Source organism: Sebastes umbrosus, chromosome 7 (assembly GCF_015220745.1).
Source record: "Sebastes umbrosus isolate fSebUmb1 chromosome 7, fSebUmb1.pri, whole genome shotgun sequence".
Taxonomy (NCBI): domain Eukaryota; kingdom Metazoa; phylum Chordata; class Actinopteri; order Perciformes; family Sebastidae; genus Sebastes; species Sebastes umbrosus.
In genome coordinates, this window is record NC_051275.1 from 15084314 (window position 1) to 15111545 (window position 27232).

At 40.3% G+C, this 27232-nt stretch overlaps 1 protein-coding gene across 1 annotated transcript; it reads right to left on the reverse strand.

Annotated features, from left to right (window-relative positions):
* Positions 1 to 997: 997 nt before the first annotated feature.
* On the reverse strand, positions 998 to 5640 carry p2ry1 (purinergic receptor P2Y1). Its single transcript, XM_037776166.1, has 2 exons — positions 5308 to 5640; positions 998 to 4305 (listed from the first exon to the last, which is right to left on the reverse strand). The coding sequence occupies exon 2, from the start codon at positions 4280 to 4282 to the stop codon at positions 3221 to 3223; it is 1062 nt and encodes a 353-aa protein (XP_037632094.1). The 5' UTR covers positions 4283 to 4305; positions 5308 to 5640; the 3' UTR covers positions 998 to 3220.
* Between the last annotated feature and the right edge of the window lie 21592 nt (positions 5641 to 27232).

Sequence of the window (27232 nt, forward strand, 5' to 3'; positions counted from 1 at the left end):
CGCACTCGACTCTTCTTTCTTTCTTCTCCCCGGCACTAATTCACTAAACGGTATTCCCCTGAAAGTGATGAAATGCAGCGAAGAAAGAAAGCTTCTAGATTTAGAATAAAAGAGAGGAGGATGTGGAAGAGAAAAGAGGTGAAAGGTGGCTGAGAAAGGGAGGGAGGAGATACTGGCAAGCATCCCAAAACTTTCTGCAAGTCAAGATTTAACACTCGGGCTCAAAAAGCACTGACGAGTTGGCTCGAGGATTTGGCTGAATCGAACCTCTCAAACCTTTCATCTAATTCCATGCAGAGCACAGAGGAAATACATTCTACAATAAAATACACATTTTAATATTCATGTGGCCCATGTGCATGCCACAGTGCTTCCTTTTTGATAATGAAACAACAACCAATGACCAACAAACAGAAATAACAGATAAAACAGCCACCTACTCGCATAAGGTCTCCGTTGCCTTCAGGCTCTCCAACACAGAGATATACACAAACACACACACGCACACACGCACAACGTTTGCCAAGTCCAGCTATGCACCTCAAAGCCAGGAAATCAAAAGCCGTTTGTATTCATGGGCCCCATTTGGAGGAAGAGGGTTGGTCGGTTTCCTGTGCCCACACAACAGCACGCTGCCCCGGGGGTCCTGGCGACAGCTTCACACTCCTGTCTGCATCAATAACTCCGCAGCATTGTGACAGACACAAAAGCCGTCTTAGGATAAGCCAGGAGAAAAAAGGTGCCACTCTTTATTCCGCTCTCGTCCCCTCACTTCCTCCTGGGCTTCGTTGGCAAATAAAGTCAACAGGGAGCGCGGAGAAAGAGGAGGAGGAGGAGGAGCAACAAAACTCTGCACGAATGTCTTCACTACCAAAAAAGTGTTTGTTCAATCGTAACAGTGCACACATTTAAGCTAAGAACACGTGCAGCTGGCACCAAGAAGGAGAGGAAATGCTACAATTCATAGACTTAAAAAATGATTCACCATCTTAAAAGATTTCTGGCATGTTTTTAAATATCAAAAATTTATTGACAAAGATACACGTGGCCCCAAATATCCTGTACAGGTGACTCACTTCCTTTCTTGACACACAGCTGACCACATAACAGATTTACAAAGGCATTATTAGTACAGACATCAAACACCTACGTAGTCCAGGGTTGAAATATTACACTCCACAGTCATTTCTCCAGAGTGACTAATACAGATGCAATAGAGAAATGAATGATTATCTGCCAAAAACACAGGACACAGTGCAGTATTTACTTTGAGGTATCTCATACAAACAAGTCTTCAGTACGTTGGAGTCACAAAGCAGGTGATTGAGTGTGTATGTGTGTGTGTCTGTTATTTAATAGGGCTGGGACGATACACCTATCTCCCGAGTATCACGATACTCGGGTGCGATTCGATATGTATTGCAATTTTTAAGTATTGCGATTCGAACAAGTATTTGCGATTCGATGTTATTGCGATTTTTGCTAACTTTTTTAACACTAAACCATCGGAAAAAAAGTTGAATCATACACTTCTAGGGACTTTTACTTTGTAAAAGATCCAAATTAATACAATACAAAGCACGTATGTAGTCAGAGATGTCCTGAAGTCATATCAGTCATTGTCAGGCATTATTTATTACATTTTTAAGGGGCACATAATGTTTTATACTTCTGGTGAATATAATCCAATTAATATTCTTATATACAGTTCCTTTTGTTAACACCTTATTTTGAAAACTGGACGTAGTCACACGTGTATACTTCCGCTAATTTCGCCAAGTCCGTCGCTAGCTCTTACCGTTAGCTCCATTCTCTTTATACACCCATAGTCAGCTCCATCGTGGCCGTTGGAATGCATTTAACATAAATGTCAGTATATGGGTGCGCTACAGTTGATTTGACCACGGAGATGCGAGTGACGGTTGTTTTGACCGCACGTTACCGCAATACGATAACGTTTCCTGTCCATGACAGAGTTAGTATGCAGCTTTAGCCATGATATCTAGCTCTGCTTTTCCTAGCAATGTGTGAAACCCAAAGTTTTACCATACTTATAGTGTTTACACTTTGGCTTTAACATGTGAGGGTTCAGGTCGTATCTCGTTGCAGCCGGCTGCGGTTTGTTTTGGTTGACGGATACGGATATGACGTCACGTTACTCAGACTGCAACAATAAAAGCGGTAACTTCCTTCTAACTCCGCATAGACTCAAATGAAGCAAATATATTGATTCTGGCATTAAAAAAATCTATTTCAAAATCGTAAAAAATACATAGGTGAATCGTTTTTTTTTTTCCCACCCCTATTATTCAAGAGACATTATTTATCCTCTATGTTGCATTACAATAGTTAGAACCTGGCTGCGGTTAGTCAGTGTTTCACTGATGGGATTTGATACTGGACTCATGCACCACTAAAAAGGTCTGGATTAGTGACTTGAACAAAAAACAGCACAAACTAATCTGGAACGTCACAACAACATCCTGTACAGCCCAAAAAAAACATTCATCACACACAAAAAAATACTGTTATCTTTTTTTCTGTAAGGAACAAGTTAACAAAGGGGAGAATCGTGGATCGGGGTAACAGAGCCGTCGCAGACCTCAACCTCGGAGCTGTCAAAATGAAAAACTAGTCGACCTCGTTCCTTCGCCCAGTCAGTAACAGATGGAGAAAGAAATGAGGAGTGATGGGTGAGCCCTCTGAGCAGAGAGTCCCCGGTCATAGTGCATAACAACGTCTGCACGGCACATCCATGCAGCAAATCTCAGGTTCAGTGCATTTACTTTTGCTTCTAAAAAGCCATCGCAGGTATACGCTTCCCTAACCCACGAGCTCTCACCTGCTTAATAGCTATTGATTAAGCATCAGCTCTGTGGTTAAAGGAGGTGCACTCCCTTCTCTGTTCTATTTTTTTCTAGAACAAATTGATGAACGGGGCATTAGAGCTTGTAGGGAAACCCATTTCCCCCAAGCTCGCCCGATCATAATGTTAATTTTGTCCGAAGTGTGAGCGACACCGACTACTCAGACTACATTTAGAGTACAATACGGGACGATACAGTACGATAGCTTATCGACATCGACAGGCTGCAGCGATGGTTATCACAGGGTTAAATGTATCCTACACTTCTATAAACCATTTAGTTTTACACAGTCCACACAGTGCATTTATTGATTCGATACAAAGTCCATCTAAAGCCAACAGAGATCCACCCAGTCACAGCCTCCGGTCCCCGTTCTCCACGTACTCAGCCAGGCTGTTGAGCGCCGTCTCCTCGCTCTTGGACTGGAGGGTGTTGTCCCCCTTCCTCGAGGGCTTCTTAGTGGCCCGCGACAGCTTCCTCCGGAACGTATCTCCCGCCAGGAAGTAAAGAACAGGATCCACGCAGCTGTTGAGGCTGGCGAGCCCCCGCGTCACCTGGTAGGTGGCGTAGACGCGGTTGTTAAACTCGCACATGTCGGGGCCCTGGAAGTACAGCCTGGCCCTCATGTTGAGGTTCTTCATGACGTGGAAGGGCAGGTAGGAGACGGCGAAAACCGCCAGCACTATGATGACCAGGTGGATGGATTTCTGCCGCAGCGGCGCGTTGTTCATGTCGTTGAAGAGCAACGCCTTGACGATCATGCAGTAGCAGCAAAATATGATGATGAACGGGATGCAGAAGCCGAACACGGTCAAAGTCATGCTGTAGATGAAGTAACCGGGCAGCTCGTCCTCGGTGGTGGTGTCGTAACAAGTGGTCGCGTTACGCTTCAAGCCAGTCCTGGAGTAATACAGGATGGGGGAGATGGCGATAACGACCACGACCCACACCAACGCGCTGGTAATCACCGCGTTCTTCTTCTTCAGCCTGCCCAGAGACTTGAGCGGGTGCACCACCCCGGTGTACCTGTGCACGCTGATGCAGGTCAGGAACAGGATACTCCCATAGAGGTTCACGTGGAATATGAAACGCTGCAGGCGGCACAGGATGTCGCCGAATATCCAGTCGGTTTTGTTGAAATAGTAGAAGATGAGGAAGGGCAGCGAGAGGACGTAGCAGAAGTCGGCCAGCGCCAGGTTGAACATGTAGACGGAGATGCTGCTCCACGGCCTCATGTGGCACACGAACATCCAGATGGCCAGGCTGTTGCCCACCAGCCCCGTGATGAAGACCATGATGTAGACGGTGGGCAGGTAGTAGAACTGGAAGCCCGTCTTGGTGAGGGAGCATCCTCTCGTGTGGTTGTGGAGGTCCGTGACATTCAGCAGGGTGGTCAGGTTCAGGTCCGTGGTCATGGCGTCAGGGGCAGAGGCAGGTCCTTTTTACAGATACAGATACAGATACAGATTATTTATAAGTTGATACAGATACAGATACAGATAGCTTTATTTATCCCCGAAGGGCAATTCAGTTTCTGCAGTCCACCGAGACATATACACATTCATACTGCACAATCATCAATGACAGAGGGAACACAGTACACTGCAAAAACAGCCCTTCTTGTTTTGAGCAAAGAAATCTGCCAATCGGGTAATCAAATTTTGCTTGGCTAGAATTCTTAAAACTAGACTATAAATCTAGACACTTTAAGACTGCAATGTGTCTTAAAACTAGAAAAATAGGCCAACATTTTGCTTATTACAAGCAAAGAAACTGTTTTGTAAGAAATGTTTACTTAAAATGAGTGTTGTGCTTTCTTGATTAAGCTGATTTTAAGATTTATTTTACTTAATTTAAGAATTTACACCATAATTAAGATTGTATTATCTTATTAAGAAAAAGTTAGATATATTTACTTTCTTAAAAATCCTTTTTTTTTGTAGTGTAGGTGGCATATGGGGAGGTACAAGATCAATAAATGTATAAGAATAAAAAAGATTCGCAATAAAAACAATAAATACAAGAATAAAAAACAAGACGAGATAAAAGAATAAAGGAATAAATAGAATAAAAAGTGTCAAGAGTATTGCACATTGCAAATTACATTTCCAGGAATGTACGTAATTGCAAACAACCATTATATGGTTAGTGCAAAATAACTTTACATTCAAGTAAATAAAACTTGAGAGGGATATGTCATATTTAGTATTAAAAGCACTATCTTACACACAACAGATTAAAAATATCAGTGACCTGTTGCTACATGCTGTATAGTTGTTTGGTTTCAATGCAAATGACGTTTGCATTGAAACCCAGTCGTGCACAGACTCGACGTTTATAAGCTCCAAACTTAATTTTGCGGAACGCCTACGCACAGTGCCAACAAACACACAGAGATAGAGAGAGAGGAGGACTTATAAAAGGCATTACAAACACTCACCGCTGAGATAGACTTGTATTCCACATTCCTGTAGCTCTTCACAGCTGCAAAGATCTCAGTACAACACGCAGATACGCTGCGCTGTCAGGTGTCTCCATTCAGCCTTCCGAAACTAAACTGTGCTGGGAAATTGTTTGTAAAGTTGTGATATCCTTCAGGTTTCTGCGCTGACGCACTTCACAACAAGAGGGGGGGGGATAGTCTGTTGCTGTCGGTTCGACGATTTCCAGGACGCGACGCACCAGAGAGAGACAGCTGCAGGCTCTGGCACGGAGAGAGCAGGCAGGAATTGCAAGCAGATCTTTCGTAAAGCGAGGGAGAGAGAGAGAGAGAGAGAGAGAGAGAGAGAGAGAGAGAGAGAGAGAGAGAGAGAGAGGAGGCTGTATCTGCGCTCTGGAGAGGAGAGAGGAGGAGAGAGAGGAGGCGGTGCGCACCAAACAAAAACCAACTGAGCAGCTTCTCGTCTCCAAGCGCGCTCTTTCTGTTCCTCCCTCCTCCTCAGTACAGTACAAAGCAGGATATTCGTGCAGAAATGTAGATACTTAGGTTTAAGCAAGGCGGAGTTCATTTTTGTTTTGCTCTGGTTATTGCAGTTTTTCTCGATTGTTTACACACATTTTCTGAAAGCATGCCTCATACTCTCAGAACTCTACACACAAATCAAAAAACACACACACAATGGGCAAAACCCCTCAATTCTCCTGCAAAATGAAACTTTACATTCAAAACAATGTTATTTCTTCTCAAAATGGTATTTTGTTTTCAAATGACACACACAAACCATCATATGAATAGACATTTATAAGAACCAGTTGAACACTGATGTGCTCAATGTAAAACACTATGATGAATGGAAAACACTTCTTCTCCATTCATCATAATGACTTAGGCCTTTTTTTTGTTCAGTGTTACACTTACTACAGACAGTACATACATAAGTGTGTTGTAAAATATTTTAGAATATTGTTTTTATACTCAGAACACACAAATACACGGTAACAAATATATTTTATTTTCCCCACAAAAACAATGTACACAGTGTACATCCCAACCAACACAAAGTTGCACATACAGTGGTCTACATACAAAACAACAGAGGAATTTACTGTATACAGTTACAGTAAAAAAAAACGAAAAAAAAAACTATGCTGCATCCTCTCTTCTGTTTCGGTCTGGCCACAGCACCTCATCCACATCACAAGCAATGTTTGCCCTTTTATGCTAAAGCTCTGATTGCTAATTGTAACACTGTGTGACAGGTGTTTGCCCATGTGATGAGTCAGTGTGCATAGTAGGGCAATTGACTTTAGAATTTTGAATGACAGTGTGTTCCTTGTGAAAACGAGATTTTCTTCATGAAAATTGTGCCAAATGCAGAGAATTGTGTGTAGTGTTTTGAAAAAAGTGTGTTTTAGAACTGCAATTTGAGTGTAAAGCAGGAATTGTGCTTGTAGTTTAGCAGAATTGGTTCAGGGGGTTGGTGCATGAGTTACATGTTGTGGTCATTGTGTGTCAAGTACCAGTATTTGTGTGTAAACAATTGAGAAAAACTGTAAGAATAAAGATGTACCATTACATCCCCCTTTTTTTTTTGGAAGGGGATATAGAGGTGGGGGGACAGGGTGATGTTCAGGGGTGGATACAAAAGTCAACATGTCACATAGAAGTGGTGTACATCATGTGAAAGATGGGAACCTGACCTGACGTTGAGGAGGATGCATGTGTGTGCCCATGTCAATTATATTACTATATATTTGCGCTTTTCTATTAATTTATTTGTTAATTTAATTTATTATTACTCTCGTATTTTTGTATTATTATTGGGTTTTTTTATGTGTGTGTTTTTTTTTTAACTATTTTCTTTCTTTTTGTCATTATTGTTATTGTTATTTATTTTCTTGGTTTTGTTTCGGTTTTGAATGTTGAGGTTGTTTTCTCTAGTGTACTTAATCGATTTGTCTGTAAGCTCATCTACTTAAAAGTTGGTTTATAGACTGTTGTAATTACGAACAGTGGATTGCATCTATGAAAAAAGCCTTGAAAAAAGGGAAAAAAGAAAGTATATTTGTGTGTCAAGTTTTTTCTAGTCATAAATCAGAAGAAAAATGAATGACTGAATTAGAATAAATTGTGAAAGTGTACAAGGCCTCAGAATATTGTGATATATATAATGGCCATTCCCATGTTTTATTATATCTCATAAATTGTTGCAGCAACTATTGGGTTGATACCATTTGTTACACAAATTTGGTGCTGAATGTAATCTTTTTTTTTACCACTCGAGAATTGATAAAAAAAAATGGTCAGTAATTCCTTCAAAATATCACATTAAAGGGTCAGTAGGCAAAATATTTTTGGCATCATTGAGCAAATATTGGATAATAACCTTTCAGTATATTGTAATTCAAGTGTTCTGAGAGAAAACTAGACTTCTTCACCTCCTCATGGCTCTGTTTTCAGGCTTTAAAAAATCTACCAGTGACGGGAGACTTTGGCCAATCACAGGTCAAATTCAGAGAGAGAGAGCCTTCCTATTGGCTGTTCATTCAATGGAGGCAGCTGTCAATCACTCGCGAACTTCGATCAAACGGTCAAACTAGGCAGCGCTGATCAAATATGAATCAATATTCTGTTACTGTAATGCTTTTTCTCGAATAGAATGTTTTCAGAAACATCTTGTAGTGTATTGTTCAGCTTTAAAATGAGACTGTTTGCTCCGGCTGGTGGGCAGTGCTTGGTCTAGCTTTAAAACTGAACCCGCTACAACCCTGAAAAACAGAATAGAGGCTGATCGTTTTTTTTAAGAGGTTAAAAATTCACACTCAACAGTCATATTTGGCATCCCCGTCCAACCAGGAGAACATTTGTAGGCTGTGTAGATTTGTGCCAGACAGTAATAATACCCGGCCTATAATTACCAAAAGGTTTAGTAATGACATTACCACTGTTTCAATTAGAAATGTCAAGGGAAACGAGCCACAGTGAGAATAATAATTTCAAAATATGTCGGGGAGTGATACAGCAGTAGGCAGAGAAGAAAACCATAATCATTTAAATGGGAAGTGGGCAGAGCAATAAGGGATTGCAGTGATATGTCATGGTGATGGGGTTGTCATTGTAATTCACATTTTGCGTGAAATATTCTTCCACAATGACTGTCAATCATGAATAGTCCGGAGGAGCCATTGATTGGAACAAAAATGTCCGAAGGTTAGACGGGGCAGAAGCATAAAAAACAATAAATTACTGTTTTCTACATGGAGACGGTCATTGTGTGTCTCCTAAAAGACTAAAAGACAGACAGCTGGATGTGTGTGACACAGCCAAGGACAGAGCAGACCCTGGCAGCAGACAGAGGGAGGATGGTGAAGAATAGTGAAGGGATCGGGCAGTGGAGAGAGAGAGAAATACAAAGGTTAAGTTAATTATGCTGGGATGCCAAACATCTTAAAAAGAGCCAAGACTGTAGTAATAATCTAATGGATGTTACTAATGAGCCAGAGAATAAATGTCCACCATAAACATGGTCGCTACATTATGCTCCTTTAGGTGAGGTGTAGTTTGGTGGCTTTTTAATGCCATAAAACTCCTTCACAAATTATTTATTTTATTTTGAAACAACAAAACAGCAACATATACATATATCCAAATTAAGTTACAGTGTTTAGCATGTGCTGCTATCACAGCAAAACACAAAAAACTAATGGTAACATTTTATTTTCCAGGTCCTGTAGTTTCCTAATAATAAGGAACTGATATGTAGCAATAATTTCTTAGCAAGGTTCCTGGAAAAGATGTGTCATTTGGTACCAATTATAGGGAGATGGGTACAGTATTCTAAAAGCAGACTTTCATTCATTCTGATTAATTGCAGCATAACATAGAGAGTCTTTAAGTAGTTGTTTCAAGGACATTCCTGTGGAAATCATTATACTCTACAGTACTACTACTGCAAAATGTATTGGTTCCTCCTTAAAGCTGGTATTTGTGCTGTGTCAGACCAGCGTCTCTGCTTTCCCTAGTAACAAATGACACAGTTCTTTCAAGGAACTGTCTCAGGAAATTCTCAGGAAATTCTCAGGAATTTCTCAAGAAATTGCAAGAGCTGTCAAACAAAGCATTTCCAAACAGATACTTTACCCGTCGTTCCACCAAAATATCACAACCAACAAAAAGGAGCAAAAAAAAGAAAAATAAATACAAACATTACTACAATACATTCACAGCTAAACCAAATATGATATATTCAGTAAGCTCAATAAGCATTTTGTCCCCATTAAAGATTACTGCTGGGCACTCGCTGGGAGACTATTCTCTCACAAACTCATCTAAGGTTCCTTGCAACACATTGGATAATATAGATAGATAGATTGACTTTATTGATCTCCGAAGGGAAATTGAGGTAAATATCTCGGAAAAAGTCATTCTTGATTTTAAATGATAGTATTTTTTTTTTGTGAAACTTCAAAATTCACAGATATTCAGCTATCATGTAGATTAGTATCGAGCTACGGAGGCTACCTCAACACAGAGTTGCGTAGTAACAACTGTATATATTCCCAAGTCCGTAGTAACTCAACCGTGTAACTGTACCGGTTTCATAAATGTCTCATAAAATTTCATATGAAAATATTTGAAGGAACTTAAAGGTGCAGTGTGTAGGATCTGGCAGCATCTAGCGGTGAGGTTGCAGATTGCAACCAACTGAAACTTCTCCCGTGTGCCAAGCGTGTAGGAGAACTACGGTGGCCGACACAAAAACATGAAAAACGTGAATGTCCCTAGAGCCAGTGTTTGGTTTGTCCGTTCCGGGCTACTGTAGAAACATGGTGGCCGGCTCCATGACGACGACCCGCTACCTATGTAGATATAATCGGCTCATTCTAAGGTAACGAAAACACAACGATTCTTATTTTCAGGTGATTATACACTAATGAAAACATACTTATTAATATTATATTCCATTTCTGCCAGTAGATCCCCCTAAATGCTACACACTGTTCCTTTAAGTAAAACATTTGAGCACATTTGACCTACATTACGCTTCTTTCACGCTAATTTGCACAATAGTTGTGGACGTTTAAATATTTGTAAAAGCGTGTTTGAGATTTGCTTTGTTGGAAACTTGCAGCGTGTTCACATACTGTTGGTACATAATCAGTTCAAGATATCTAACACATCTGTACATCTGCCAACACAAACACAGAGAGTGATGAAACACGCCCTTTGTGGTTTGAATGTGCGAACGCAGCAACCGTGCATCTGTTCGCACCGAGGCAAAAACTTCAATCAAGGCATTTTTGATTGCGTAAACCCATTCGTGAAACATAGCTGATGAACGAGTTAGACATACAACATTTAGAGTGCATCTGCTTACTGTTACATCCGTACCAAACTGCCCTGTGTGTTGTCATGGAAGTGAAATGAAAAGCAAGGATGTAATATTCAAAGTCTCAAGAGCCAAGTTAAGAAAAACTCACTGCAGCTGCCGTTACAATTCCTGCCAAGGACCTTTTTCTATTTGGCTCTGACCTCCAATTTGTGCCCCAGAGGCTGACGGGGACAGGGACATATTGGGCACGGCTGGACGCGCACTGTTTAATGGGTTTAATTTGAATGTGTTAAGCACCAACATTGGCGAGGTCAGTGTACCTCAACCTGTCAGAGGAGCTGCTGTGCCATTTGAATTTTTCACCACATTTTTGTAAAAACAAATTCAAGACATTTTGTTAAGTTTGTACCTCTGAGTGGAGACCCCAAAAATGTGGAATAATTATGTTTTAGAGTTGCTATGTACAATGGAGTTGATACAGACTGATAAATCAAATATAATTTAAAATTATGTTCAGGTGATTTATTTTAATTAAAACCACCAATATATGTTATCCCAGGTCTTTCTATTTCCTTTGTATGTGCTGCTTATTTCTTATTGTTTTTTTTATTGTTGTTGTAATAATTGGATATTGTTTTATGCACTCCTGGTAGACAAGTGGTTAGGAGAATAAAGGCATACAATAGAAGGCATTAAGATAACAACAGTTTGGACACGGATATTTGTTAGGCATTAAAATCACAATACAAAAAATATATACATTCTCAAGCAAAGGCTGCAAAAAGCAATACAAAGAGCAGTTAAATCACAAAAACTTGAGAAAATAACTCAAATATTTGATCAAAAAGATATATATCACATAATACGAGCAATGCATCTCAAAATCAAGAATACAATAGAAACCTTAATATTGTAATAAGTCCTGGACCATAGATATAAAATAAGCAATTGATTTATAATCTCACTTTAGGATCAATTTAGTGTCTGTTCTGGAGCTTTTGATCAAATGACATGGTATTCCTCAGCAGATGGATTTTGCCTTGTTTACGACATGGAATTGTAAAGGTTTATTGTTTGAGGACGATGTTAGCTAAAAGGTAAGTTTCAAAATCCATTCTTAAACTTGGAAACAGCAGTTGACAAAACAGTCTCACCTCGAGGTCCCTTTAGTAGCTGCTCTGGAGCATTCGATCATACCGTATTGCACAATCTTCCTCAGCCAATGAGTTTGTCCAGTTATTATGGAATAATGAAATGTAAGGTAAGTAAGTTATATTTATCTAATTGTCTGAGCTCAGTAAAGGTGAGGACTCAAAAGACAGTTATGTGCAGAATCCAGCAGGTTTAATGACAGCGGGCAAAAACACATATGTAACGGAAGTATAAGGCTAGTGGGCCTACAGGTTTGACAACACCGACTGGGGTCAAAATCCCTAAATTTTGACATGGGTTCTACACAAATAATGATACAAAAAATAATACAGACACATGAATTTTCACTCTGGATGGGTCATTTATTGAACACTATACAAAAGAATCAGGTTTAGGGCAATTCAATCATTACAACATGATAAAAGCACAAACAGCCCTTAACAAAACAGAACTGAATGTTAACGCCAACTTGCCACGGACGCTAGAGAAAAAAAGGTAAAAATCGTACAAATCTCACCATTGTGTGACTTATTGTCTCCACAAATGTAACCTGGTAGCTGATGTAATGATTCAGGGAGTTTTTAAAGAAATTTCAAATAAGTTATTTGCTAATTATTATCTATTTATCAGCCAACATGGAAATAAAACATATCAATTAACTTTGCATTCTTTTCCTGGAAATGTATTAAATAATTTACCAGCTATTGGGAAATAGCAGAATATAATTATTAAATAATGTTTATAATAAAGTAATTTTCAATAGATTTTAAAGTAAATATAATGGGGTAATCTGGCAGTAATTCCAAAGAATTTTCAAATACTTACTACTACTACTACTACTTGCTAATTATCACCTAATTACCAATTTGCAGCCCTGTAAAATGAAGTGCTATCAAACACACATTAGAGACCAAGTTGAAAGGTCACACAGTTACTGTACATCATACCATCACATGCAGTGAAGGAGGGAGGGGTGCCACCAGTACACCACCAGTACACCACCCTGTGCGTCTGGTAGGAACACTAGGGGGAAAGGGTATGAGGGCTGAGGTCAGATCACGCAATAGAGCAAAAAAACGCAAAAGCATTAGCAAACCCTAGCATATGGCACCAACATTTCTATACAGCCCATCCACCTATTATATTAGCTGGGTCTAGTACAAATCCATGTACAAAATTGAGGCACAGATAGCAGCACAGTAGCATACAGGCAAAAGAGCAGTGGCCATGACAACCCTAAAATGACAGAATATTAGAAAACCCGTTTATACATATAGTGTAAAGCTACTAAATAACTTAGTTTAGAGTGTTTACCTCAAAACAACACAGTATCTGGCAACCCAGTTCTGGCTCCACAGTCAATGCTACCTCAAGCAGCCGCAGCACATTCAAGGTATCTGCAGTACAATGTAAGTCAGGCAATATACACACACATACACACTGAATGACTAAACTACAAGGTAACTTTTACCTCAGTGGGATATCAACTCCCAATGCATTCCCTATGGTGAGCTCCATCAGCTACCTACCTAGTACGTATGTTTAGAAAATGTGTTATAATCACCTAATGCCACGCGTTATCTAGCATTAAGACACTATTCATACCTTCAAAACAGATTATCCAGCATACAGGACCCGGCCAAAAGGTTGCTTAAAGAGCCTGTACTGTAGTAAAGAGGTAAACTGATCAATAAAAAGTCTTTAAAAGTGTTCATCAAGGTTAAAACAACCTTACAGGGGACTATAGCCTGTTCACTCAGCCACATTAAACACACATCAAGAGTGCTACCTCTATATATCTGCTCTTAATGAGACAGTAATAGTCTTCAGGTGTGTGTCTGCCAGTGAGAGAGGTAAAGGGCGTCCATAGTTCATAGAGAGGACAAGCTGAGATGGTGGCATTACCGGGCCAAAAGCCTACCCATTACACATTGTAGAGCGCATTCCAAATCGCATACTTTCTTTTTACTTTTAGTACATACTGCAGCTGCTCTTACATATACATACTGTTGCATGCAGTATGCATATAGTTGGGACATACTACTTCGCCATATCATTGCACCTTGACCCTTTTGCTCATCCTGCTGTGCAGGATTGTGGGTCAGAATAGCCAGAATAGCATGCTGGCTTGCGTACTGCGACCAGATGTAGTAGTAGGACATCCTGGTATTGCATACTTAATAGTATGGTAGTATGGGTATTGGAATGTACAGAAAACAGGTTAGCGAGGAAGAGGCAAAGGTAGAATGGGGTCAGCAACAAGCAGGCCAACAGAGTCTGAAGCAAACGAACCAGAGCTGGGGCTAGACAGCAGGCTAAAAGTCCTAAAGGATAAGCAGGGGATCGAAAAACAGGCCAGCAAAACGGGCAAAGGAGGATAATAGACAATCCGATGGGGAATGAGTGGAGGTGGGCAATTATATACTGCAGGAGTAATGAGGGGGAACAGGTGTGTAAATCAGGTAATCTAGGTGATAGCGGGAAGAATAGGGGTTAGCAGACACCGTGACACTAATAAAAGTGGCGTTGGCAATAGGTGGTCACCTAGGGCGCCACCTTCTAGGGGCACTGGTCTCCCTCTAAAAAAAAAAAATGCCGGTGGGCGCCCTTCCTCATTTTCTGCATTGAGGTAATAAATGAACAAATAAATAAACTAAGATAGAAATACACTTTTCACCCCAACTCTCATTGTAGTGAAACTGACTAAACACTTTCAAGCCAACAATATCAGGGACCAATTGTTTATTTATATTATAATAAATACAGTTATTTATGAAAATAAAAATCTAAACTTTTATCTTATCGGTTTATTTATTTATTTATTTATGGTTAGTGTTCTGGGGGGTTGAACCCTAACGCTAATCCTGGAGCGGCACCGTCGGTGGCAGCGAGGTGGGGCCTCCAAATCCGAATTTCGCCTATAGGGCACCAAAAGGGCTAGAGCCGGCCCTGAAAAGGACTTGAAATAGGTAAGAGGGGAAAGAAGATCAAACAACTATAGTAGGCCTACAAGTATTCAACCTTGCCCAATTCAACACACTCATGTTTCAGCTACAACTTTACTTGTTCTGATACGACAAGTGGTGACTAATGCAGGCAAACTTTAGATAAATATCATTGAGTGAGTTTGTTGATTTTATGACTCGTTTCTTACATGTGCGTTATATTTAATCATTTACCATTTTCAATTGTCACTAGAGTGGCTTGCTCTCTTTAAACAAAAACAACTCATACAGAAAATGTAATATTTCACAATTCTACTAACATAGACAAAGATAATGAAGTCAATGAGGTATTTATTCAAATGAAAAACACTCTTGCAACACTGCTGCATGTTACACATCATTTACGGATAAATCTGGCCTGACTTCCTCTTGGCTCTGCTCACGCTGTCACACATTTTGGTGAGTCAGGTGTTCCCAGTCAGAACCAATCCACATCTGAGGCAGCAGTGCTGCCCTGCACATGCTTCCAGGTGTGAAGTTAGATAAGGACAAAGTTGAAATTGCCTTCTGCAGCTCCCATCCCCTCACTCAGCGTGGCTCACGGATCACTGCCTTCCAGTCCAAAACATCCTAACCACCGCTCCACATTTGGTCCTGAGTGTGTAAAAAAAGCAACAAAAAAAAAAAGAATGCACAGAGAAGCATGACGTTATTGCAGGCACTTTAAAACAGGCCATTACTCGAGAGTTGCAGCTGAAATGCTTTAGAACACATTCTTAACTTTAACAAGCCCATTGGGTGTTGTTGTTTCTCAGCCTGCGCCAGCAGATTTAGTCCCATTACCAAAAAGTCTCCAAACTGATTGGATGCAACAGACTTCTCTCCGTGTCCCAGAAGTAATCATAATGACAAGTGTGAAGCACAGAGGGGGAAATTCTATTTGTCTCAGGCTCTGACCTGTATTTCTTCGCATCCCGCTTCGCCGGCTGCTCTGACAGGCCGATCACCATCAGAGTCGGGGCGGCTAATAGCGTTTCTTGCTTGTGTCATTCTCATTAACTGTGGCGGAGCCGGGTCTCTGCAGCAGCAACACCGAGTGATGATTTTTCAGACCAGCATGCATCTGTCAGGAAAAATCGAATCCTACAAATTAGTGGATTTGTGAGAAAATCATGTTCCTCTTTGCTGTTAAAATCCCCATTTTTTTTGTTCCTCCATTCATCTGTATGTTTCTGTCCCTTCATTCATCGTTCTCTGTCCTGCCTTTGTGCCCAGTCTATGTATTTTTTCTATTAAATTCATTGCTTTCTTTATTTTGCTTCGTGCAAATCCAGGCTCATCACACGCCCAGAAGAAGAAGAATACCACCACCACACAACGCATGATTCTGATGAGCATCTCCGCCGGTATTGATCTCGCTTATCAGCTGTCCAACAGACCAGGCCCGGAAAATAATGAATTCTTCTTTTGCCTCCCTTTTTTCTGCATCACTCCACCATTCTGTTTCCATTTTGCAATCCCTTTTTTATGTTTCTTTTGATCTCCCCTCCATTCATCCCTCGTTTCAGATGAACATCCACCCTCCCTCCCCTACTCTCTCCCCCTGAATGAACGCCTTCAAAAGGTGAGGTGAGGTTGAATTTAGCCACATGGAAACTCTCAGAGTTGCCTGTAGTTTTCCCGTGCCTGTTCTGCGTTTTCCAGCCTAAACAACAATTACCGCTGAGGGCCTGGGAGAGCAAAATATTTAGCCACATTTCCTGTAATAGCATGTCTGATAGCCTGGCTGGCTCTGCCCCGTGGGACTCTCGCTGTAATGACACTGCACGGCTTACTTGGTAAAATAACTTGGCACCGAACACGGTGTGATCACAGCCTATCAGCTGTCAAAATGTTAATGTTGTGTTTGTGGTACAAAGAGCAACATAACCGGAATAACAGGACTTAGATCACAGCGTTGACAGTAACTTTTAATCTTCCATATTTGGTATCAAAGCATAATATCTATGATATCACATATTTTAAACTCATGCTGTTTGTAAGTAAATGTTAGCCTTACAGGGACATTTGGAAGATTGTTGAAATTACAACCGAGTTCACTTGATGAATAAACACACGATACAGGCCTATAGCAGTGGTGGCCCGTTTAATCCACATTAATGTAAACTCATTCTTCAACTCATGTCTTTTATAAGCAGATTAGTGCACACAATGATAACTATTATGATTCTTATTTGTGGGGGTGAGCGGAGTGTTTATTCTATAATAGATCAGATCTCTCATCATTAGTTTCATTGGACTGCTTTGTAATCATAGGAACAGGAACAGTTTACTTAAAGCCGCTATACTCTATAGATTTTATATCAACAATGGATCAACTTGTGTGTGAAAGGGTTGTTCATAGTGATGATACTCTCATAGAGAATTATCACTTGGCTCTGCAGTTCCTCTCTCAGCTCTACGGAGCATATTAGCATCTTTCAGCTCATTGTTTAGGTTTCACGGCCCACAAATCTACTGTTTCGGTTCACTCTCACCGCTGTCATTAGCTTTATTTCCAGTGGCAGCTGTTTTCAGTAAAAATCTTCCCTGCCCTGCACTATAGAGCAGACTGGCAAAGTTTGCAAGCTTGCAAACACAGTGGAGCATTTAGCTGCTGAAGAGACCTCCTTTACATCTGGCATTAAAATGCATCTTGTATCCAGATAGTATGATTTAACCTGATTACATTTACATCTGGTATTAAGATGTATTTGCAGTGTCCACACTGAGATCCGATTTAGATACGATCGCTCTGTCTGAAAGGACTGAGAGGAAGGCTGCATTACGCACAGGCTTGAAGCCGGGCACTGCCGGAGAGGCGGTTCAAAACACATGCGCGGACAGATCACCCTCAAAACGCTGCTGCTTAGGGGGAGAGGACCCGTAAATGTGACTTTGGATTACATCTACACTCGCACACAAAGAGGAATGAGAAGAGGAGACACTGAGCGCAGACAGAGCGGGGGCGACCGTGGTGATCTCTTTGCATGGTGGTCCAGTGACCGGAGGAGTGCTGGGAGCGCGCTACAAGCTTTGAAGCTTTGATCACTCCACAGCTCTGGAGCCCAAAAAATGGTACTCGGGACAGCCTTAGCATTATGTATTTCCGCCCATGTAGTTGTTGTATGTGGACTGAAAACGCAATTGCATTTACACTTGTGTTAAATGTGATCACAATGCGTCCCTGACCACCTCTGGAGGTGGTCTGGCCGATCGGATCACAATCCGTCCTCGATGCATTTTGGGTTCATTTACACCTGTACTCTCATGTGGTCAAGCACTATTGGATTGCAATCTGATTAAAACACATTTTAATGCCAGGTGTAAGTTAGTGGAGTTAAAAAACGGACTAAATGGAGAATGAACATTGGACGTGGCCAGAAACAAGACTCCAAATGAATGATAATGTTGCTCCGTATATGCTGAATGTGTAAATAGGCTACTGTTTGCCAACACCATATCAACGTAAAAGATGATGATGTGTCAATGCTGTGTTCACAACTTGTTTCTACTGCCCCAAGAGGGCCAAAAAGTCTGTTAATTAAAGATAGTAGTGCAGTGCCTGTTCATGGCGTGCCCGTTCGGGACGCATGCCCATTTGGAATGGGCCGACTGCTTGGCTCCCGGTAGCCTCCCGGTATTGCTGCTTGCAGTGTTGTCGAGGGCTCGTACACGTGTCGGAGCGCTTGGGTGATGGAATCGGTTGATTGCTCGGTGTCAAGGAAGTGCTGCTTGCAACAGTGTCGATAACCGCTCGGTGCTCGTTGACTCCAGGGAAGTAAAGAACAGTTCAGTTGTAACGTTAGTATATCAGCACCCAGCGGCAAAACTGAAATGCACTCAGTGAGCACTGGTCTGCCCGCTGGAGAAGCGCCGTTCGCTTGTTTATTCAAAGTGTATCAATATCAAACATGTCGCATGTCAAAATTGCACCAAATTCGACAAAGCACTTCCTTGGGTCCCCAGCAATACACTAGCCAAGTGTGAAGTAGGTCGGATGAGCGGTTCTCGAGATATGCGAAGGACACACAGACAGACAGAGATCCCCTGCTTTATAGTTAGATACTGGACAGATTATTGGGCAAGACTGTATCGTTACTTGCAAGCACTCGTCATCAGTGACCTTGAAAAGTTTGTGATGACATTTGTAACTCATCTAAAGTATCGTGCTCTCCTGCTCTCCTGATATGATTGCCAGAGAACCAACATTCGCACTAGATGGACCTTAAAAGAAAGGTCAGTTAAGTCGGGTGCACTCTTTAGTTTTCAGTAAACAGCTTGGGTGTGTTCCCACACACACACACACATAATCACACACAAAGGTCAGCTGCTCCCTAGGGATCCTCCGACTGCAACTGTGATCAACAGGCTGAACCTTATGACCAACCCCACATGCAGCCTGTGCCTCCATCTCTTCTTCTTACTTTAATCTTCCTTCTCCCATACCTTCCTTATCACTCTTTCTGCATCTCTCACATCCACTATCAGTCCATCTTAAGCAAATGGCAAGGTATCATTTACCTTCGCTGGTCCACATTGAGCTACTGACTTTTCTATAATCTGATCAATGCAGCTGAATGTCACAGAGGTTTTCTATCAAGCAGAGAGAAGGTCAGTGTGTCTGCTCTGTGTAAATACCACAGTAACGTAGCTTGCGGACCTCCATTCTGCCGACCCGGGCCTTTTACAGTGGACTGAGTCAAAGTGCGGCTGATATTTGTGCGTTTTTTTGCAAAGCAGCCGTGATGTGAATACGATCTGATGGTTTATCTACAGAAAAGAAAATAAGATGAAGTCTGATTCTTTGCAAAAAATCCTGTTAATCCCAGTTAAGTGATTTGCCTCACATTTCCCATCGCGGTTTCTTCTTAAGCTCCCAGGAGGTCACAAACAACTCCTTAGAAGACAAAATAATAATTTGTGTATACACTGTGGTGCAGTGAATCAGCTTTCCCAGTGGAGAAAGCTAATGACATCCGCTGAACTTAATTCTTAAAAGTCCCACCAAGTTTGATGGGATTTTACCCATCACAGTCTGGTTTAATGTATTTTTTTTTCTTCACTTGTTTATTTCCCTGCATCTTTCTTCTTCTTTCACAGCAGCCATATAAAGCCAAATGAGATCCATCTGGACCTCAAACAACCAAAGTTTATGTTTATGTCACCCACATTATGTCAACCCACACTCAGTAGCTACAGTGAGTCCAATGGCAGCGTAAACACACATGCTCAACAACACATGGAGTTTTATGTAATTATAAAGTACATTTATTCAAGTACTGTACTGCAAATTCTAGGTATATACTACTTGTACTTTATTTGAGTATTTCCATTTTATGCAACTTTACACTACATCTCAGAGGGAAATATAGTACTTTTTACTCCAGTATGTTTGACAGCTTTAGTTACTAGTTACTTTTCAGATTAGAATTTTTTTATTTTTTATGATAAACTGAACGATGAATTGTTCTTTTATGAGTTGAGAAAATCCTCCTGCTTTTTCTTCTAAATAAGCTATTTAAAAAAAATATTGGATCAGCTGGAAATGCATCGTTACAAAGCTGAAAACAGGGCTGTTTTTCTGACACCATGAAAAGTTGATTTTTTTAGAGATATGTGGTTCTCACAGGACACACTACAGACATGATGATCTTATAGAATATGAAGCATTGCTGTAGATTAAACTAGCCAATAAAGGAATTAAATTAATAAAATCTTAAACATCTACAGCAGTAAAATGTAACATACACATTAATGCACCAGTAATATTAATCCAGAAATATCATATATAACAAGTAAATCATTAACAGAGAACGTTTTTATGCATTATTTTGATACTTTACGCATATTTTGCTGATAATACTTTTACTTAAATAAGGTTTTGAATGCAGGACTTTTACTTGTGAAGTATTGTCACGTTGCATATTATTAGCCTTTTGCTACTGAAGTAAAGTTTATGAATGTTCCATCACTTGAAACTAAATATAGGCTACAGAATGTGAAGACCACTAACATAAACTAAAAATAAGTAAAGTGTGATGAAAATGCTCACAAAGGATCAAGACTGTCCATTTACACAGGGGTGGAAGTAACGAATTGCATTTAAAGGTCCCATATTGTAAAAAGTGAGATTGTCATGTTTTTTATATTATAAAGCAGGTTAAGTGCTTAATAAATACTGTTAAACTATCAAAACGCTCGATATACGGAGAAATACACACAGCCCGTATTCAGAAATTGTGCGTTTGAAACAAGCTGTTAGGATTTCTGTCCATTTGTGATGTCACAAATATACAATATTTAGACCGTTTCACGGTTTTAAACGTAAACATTCTAAATGTGTCCCAGTTTGTTTCCTGTTGCAGTGTATGCGAATGACATCAGCTTTTAACATTACAGCATGTAAACATGTTCTTGTAGAAACACAAAATACAAATATGATCCTGAAAATAAGAACGATATGGGACCTTTAATCTTGTTACTGTAACAAAGTATTTTTTGTGTAGGCCAACTTGTACCTTTTTAGAATTTTTTTTTAAAACGTGTAAGGAGAAAGCAGCTATAATCAGCAGCTGCAGCAATTAAGAAGCAGCACAAGTCCATTTGCGGCCGCAGGAGGGCAGAGCTCCTTATAGTCTATGGTCGATCTAGAGTGGTACACTCCGGAAATTATAAAATGTTTGCGACGTTCACGGGCACGTCGAGTTCTCGGGCCGGGGCCACTTCAACAACAATAAGGATCACTATAGGGTGCGGTTATAATTAGCATCATTGTACCTCGGCATACCTCGCGTGTTCGTGACCTGCAAGTAGCGGTATGCCGTGTCTGGCTAACATGCTACATGACTGTTAACCCCTGATGTGACGGTGACAGAGAGGCTGAGTGGACTGGTTATGCTTTGAGAATGAACGAGTAGAGAGAAGTTGAACCTGGAACAGATTATGGAGGACTTCCCGGTGCTCAAGGCTCAGCAGGGTACCTGTTCAGACAGGTGAGTACAACAACAAACACACTGCTGAACTCTGCTGATAAGAATGTCTATAACCACTTTGTTGCCTAGCAACGTTGTGTGTAAACTGTGCAGTCTCTCCTCTCCTTTGCTACATATATATATATATATATATACATATATATATATATATATATGTGTGTGTTTATGGTTGTAGAGTTTATATTGTTTACATGTCCACGGTTGTGTGCTTTGCTGATGTTTTATTCTACTGTTGATTCTAAAAGAAGCTCCAGGCACTGTGGTGTCCATAGCTCGCTTTATTTATTGTTAATGGATTTTGTTTAATTGTCTCTTAACTGTCTGGTTAATATTCTTGTGAGGCTCTACACCGAGGAAGGCAGTTGTATATTTATAATTGATAATCATTGGTGTTGTTTTTATGCACAGATTGCAGAGTGCCTGTCTGCTGGTTTTGGAGACCTGTTGTTGAATGCTGATGTTGTTCCATTTGTGTGTATGAAACTGACATTTAATGTGATCTATTGTGTAGCCTATAAAGATGTTCTTTATTTTAACAGTTTCGTATATCATCACACCACTTTTAAAAGGTAAGGCAATAACGTTTACTCAGAGTACATTTGAACTGACCTACTTTTAGTTTTTACACAAGTACTTTTACTTTTTCTTTAAAGCAGCAGTACTTTTACTCGAGTACAATATTGTAGTACTTTTCAGTTCTGCATTTAGCCTACATTATGATAAATTACTTTACCAACCCCCCACGCCATCCAGCCCATCAATAACTATCCCCGGTCTAATAGATCCCTCTTGAGAGTGATCATTGAGGATTGAGAACATCCATAAGGATGTATGTGTGCATGTAATGGTAGCAGAAGGAGCCTGTGATACACAACTTTAAGTATGAGATAAATGTATAAAGCTAAAAGATTTTTTTATTTTTAAAAGAGGATGAGAAGAAAGGGTGTCCAAATTATCTTACATTCTTGCAATCTCCCTTTTCCTGTTTCAAAACATGCATATTTAATACATGTAGTAAGGGTAGGTGGTAATTGTTGCTTCCAGGAGATGGGAGTAAGTCTAGCGGCAATTAAGGAAATGAATGCTCTAATGGAGCGTGTTGCTGGAGTGGATTTAATTAAGGCCCGAATGGGATTGGGAAGAATTATAATTTTGACACATTTTTTAAAATACATCAAAACATCAGCAGCCAGAAGAGAGAGCACACAGCTTCAATGATTTGAATTCACAACAGGAGACCAAATTGGTTCCAGAGGGGTATAAAAGCTTTTACTCTGGTCAGTGCGGACTTTGGGAAATATTAACAAAAACGAGTCCTGTGAATGAGGAAAATAGCTGTTCGCTAGGGGTGTAGCGATACGTTTTAACAACGATACGAAACGTATCCCTGCCCATGGTTCCGATATGTTTCAAGGAGGATATTTGGCTCATCTAGAGCGATACGATATGATTCAATGACTTGAAATCGATACAGTAACTTCAAAAAATTCAATCAATGTGAATGTGAAATAAATAGCTGGATACTGGACAGGGCAGGTCAGGATTCCTCAAAGTTTTTCTTGTAAGGGAATCAGGGATACATAAATTATGGATATAAACAAGTAATCACAACGATTAATGGCATACACCTTTTATTTGAAAATAAAAAAAGTGCAACTTCAGGACCAGCTGCTTCAGTTCTCAAGATACAAGGCAGTGCAATATTTAACAAAACATATAATAAACCAACTACTATTCAAGTTAAAGGAACGGTGGTTTAACCACCTGCTTCTGTTCTCATTTTCAATATAAATGGTAGAGCAATAATATTGGCATCTCAATAGGTGCGTGGGAAGATTGGTCGTGTTGCCGTTGTGTTTTTTCTGGCCTTTGCTTATTCTGCAAACAGCGAATGATTTCCCCTTTTTCAAAAACCAAAACGTTTCCACACGCTGGATCTCAAACGCAGCTTGAAAATCTCTCGCTCGTCTGGCTCTTCCTCGCCATCAGCCATGCTTCGTTTTGTTGTCAACTTTCTGAGAATGGCGCATGCCGATGATGTCATACACAGGGAGAGTGAACATTTCTTTACTATTAAAAGTGCTAAAAAATACATCCATATAACGTTTGTTGTGATTAAATGCAAGGTGCAAATTCTTAGTATCGATACAATCGATTATTTACCTTGCAAATTGATTTTAGGTGATATACGTCCCCCGTGAAGGACAACTTGCCGAGTACCTATTGATATAGTTGGATCGTAGGAAAATGAATCGATACATCAATGTAATAGATGAATCTTTACACCTCTACTGTCCACATATTTTTGTCCAAAGAAGGGTGTTATAGATAAGTGTGTACCAGTGCCTCATAGTCTACAAGATGACTAGCAGACCAGGAATATTGATACAACTGGATTTGAACGATGCTTCCTTTTTAACAGCAGGGAATGACTGACTTGACACATATTCCAATTTTAGAAGTGTGTCATTCCAATAAATGATTTGCTGTATGTTCTCAATCAAATAAATTAAATTAGGTTAGGTAAGGCCAACCAGATTGTAACGACGGCTCGCCGTTACGGGAGTAATATAGTATGTGTAACTATAATTACTATACATATGGATTATTGAATATACTTAATGAACACACGGAGGTATTAATTAATTAAAAACAGTCAATAACATGCCAAACTTACTTCTGCCAGTTTCCGTTTCCCTAGGTGCGCGGGTGAAAGAGATCCCCGGGGACTCGCGCCCTATTAATAGTTCCGGGAGGGCGAAACCAGTGGGAAGTGGGTGGAGGGGAGTTTGGTGGGACTGTTTTGTGTGTATTTGTGAAGGGGTAGTGTTTATGGATGTTTATTGAGGATAGTTGGGGGTGTATGTATTTGTTAAAAGGATTTATATGTGGGGGATGGCTTTATGTACATAAATGTGGATGTTTTTGTATATTGGTGTGGTGTTGTGTGTGGGAAAATGGTATGGGCCAATTGAGGGGAGTATAAAAACCATGAGTTTGGGTCCATTTGGGGGAATACTACGGTGGAGGCAACATGTGTGACGGGTATGAAACGAAAAATAAATGCTTCTATGCTGAAATACCATCCAGTTGTGGACTGAGCCTCATTTCCTCCAGGACCGCTCGGGGATTCTAACACAGATGCTAATGCCTTAAAAGGGAACTTTTTTATTTATCCGATCACTATCTCACTATCACTATCCGTCCGATCTGTTTACCCTGAGGATTAACACTTTCAACTTAGATGACAAAACAAGGACATTTTTAAACCGAATTTGCAACGGCGAAGCTGTAAAAACAGACTGAAAACTACGCACTTAACCTGATTTATGTGAGCAGTCAGGTCAAATGACCAAACATTTCCAAAGTGGCGGGTTTTAAGTGTCAAATGTGAGTAATGTGGAGGGTGGATGGAGAGGATTGCAGGATGGAGAGGTTGTCTAATGGAGAGGGTTCTCAATAATTTGTTGCCCCGTGGCTCGAAACGAGGATGCTGAAATGCTGAGATGCTCCGAGCAAAGTGGGGGTGATAGAGTCGGGGCTAATGGTGCACACATTAGCGTAAAGCTCTTTGTGTGTGGCCATATAGTGGGGGAAATTCTGACTCACAGAGTCTCAGGAGCTTGCTGAGACATACAGGATGTACATTACCATGCTTCCAGCAATCTATATAGCCACAGAACTAAATACAATTTTAATCAAATATTTCCTGGGTGACTTCCATTTTTACCCAACATAACTGTGCATGTGGTGGCGCTTAGTGGACAGGAGCTGTGATTGTGTTTGTGTTTCTGTGTGTGAGTGCCTTTGGTGAAATAACCCATTTTGTGTGGAAGAAGATAAACGAGTAAATGAATGGCGCCATCTGAATGTATAGTACCTTACCGCATTAACATTATTGTCCTGTCTGTGAACCCTAATCAGAATGGCTCTGATTCACTAAATCCTTAATGGAATATAGCCCGATGATAAAAGACGGAGCTGACAAATGGAAGAAAGGGGAGAAAAGAGAGGAGGAAATGACTTTGTCAAACTTTTCCCATTTGGCGACCAAGCCACCGTAAAATTGCTGAACATTCAGAATGGAAAGGGAAGGAGGTTGTGCATTTTATGCGCTGTTTGACGAGGTGAAAAGTAACGTATGTTTGGTGTGTTTGAGACAAAGGCTCAAAATGTGAGCAGGAAATCATGTCTAGTAGGGATCTACTATATGGTGTGTAAACTAAAGCACGCTAAGGAGTGTTACTGCACATTTGGCAACCATGTTATAGAGAAACAAGACTCGGTAAAAAACCCTGTATATTTCTGGACCGTGTATGGTCAGTCTGTGAATTTGTGGCTAAATTGTTACACAAATAGTCAATGGTCATGTCTGTAATGTTGAATCCAGTAATGGTACATGTCCACCAGGTCCAGCAAGGACGCTACAGGACGCACTGCTCCACTCAACTGGCCGTTCAAGCGGTGACATACGCTATCGTAGAATACACCCGATTGGTCCCTGGTTCTCTGCTTGCCGTTTCTAACAGGAAATGACATGGCGGCCTGCTCGTAAACTTTCTGTTAAGTAAGAGTGCTATGATGTTGAATGTTACAGTGACTGTGATAAATGCAACAGCAGATCCCACAAAAATTTTAAACTTTTTTTACTCAGATTTTATACATATGGTGGTGTGTTCTTTATACTATGACAGTTTTCTTAAAATGTTATTTAAAAAATCGCATTGCATACAGTATCGCAATATATTGCAATTAGGGCTGTCAATCGATTAAAATATTTAATTGCGATTAATCGCACGATTGTCCATGATTAATAACTATGAATTGCAAATTAATCACACATTTTTTATGTGTTCAAAATGTGTAAAATGTGATTTAATACTCTTATCAACATGGGAGTGGGCAAATAGGCTTGCTTTATTCAAATGTATGTATATATTTATTATAGGAAATTAATTAACAACACAAAACAATGACAAATGTTGTCCAGAAACCCTCACAGGTACTGCATTTAACATAAAATAATATGCTCAAGTCATAACATGGCAAACTGCAGCCCAACAGGCTTCACAACAGCTGTCAGTGTGTCAGTGTGCTGACTTGACTATGACTTGCCCCAAACTGCATGTGATTATCATAAAGTGGGCGTGTCTGTAAAGGGGAGACTCGTGGGTACCCATAGAACCCATTTTCATTCACATATCTGGAGGTCAGAGGTCAAGGGACCCCTTTGAAAATGGCTATGTCAGTTTTTCCTCGCCAAAATTTAGCGCTATAGTTTGGAGCGTTATTTAACCTCCTTCGTGGCAAGCTAGTATGACATGGTTGGTGGCAATGGATTCCTTAGATTTTCTAGGTTCATATGATACCAATATCTTCACTCTAACTTTAAAACTGAGCCTGCTACCTTCCAAAGATCAATTGCGTTAATGTGGTAAAGATAGTAATGGTGTTAAAACTAA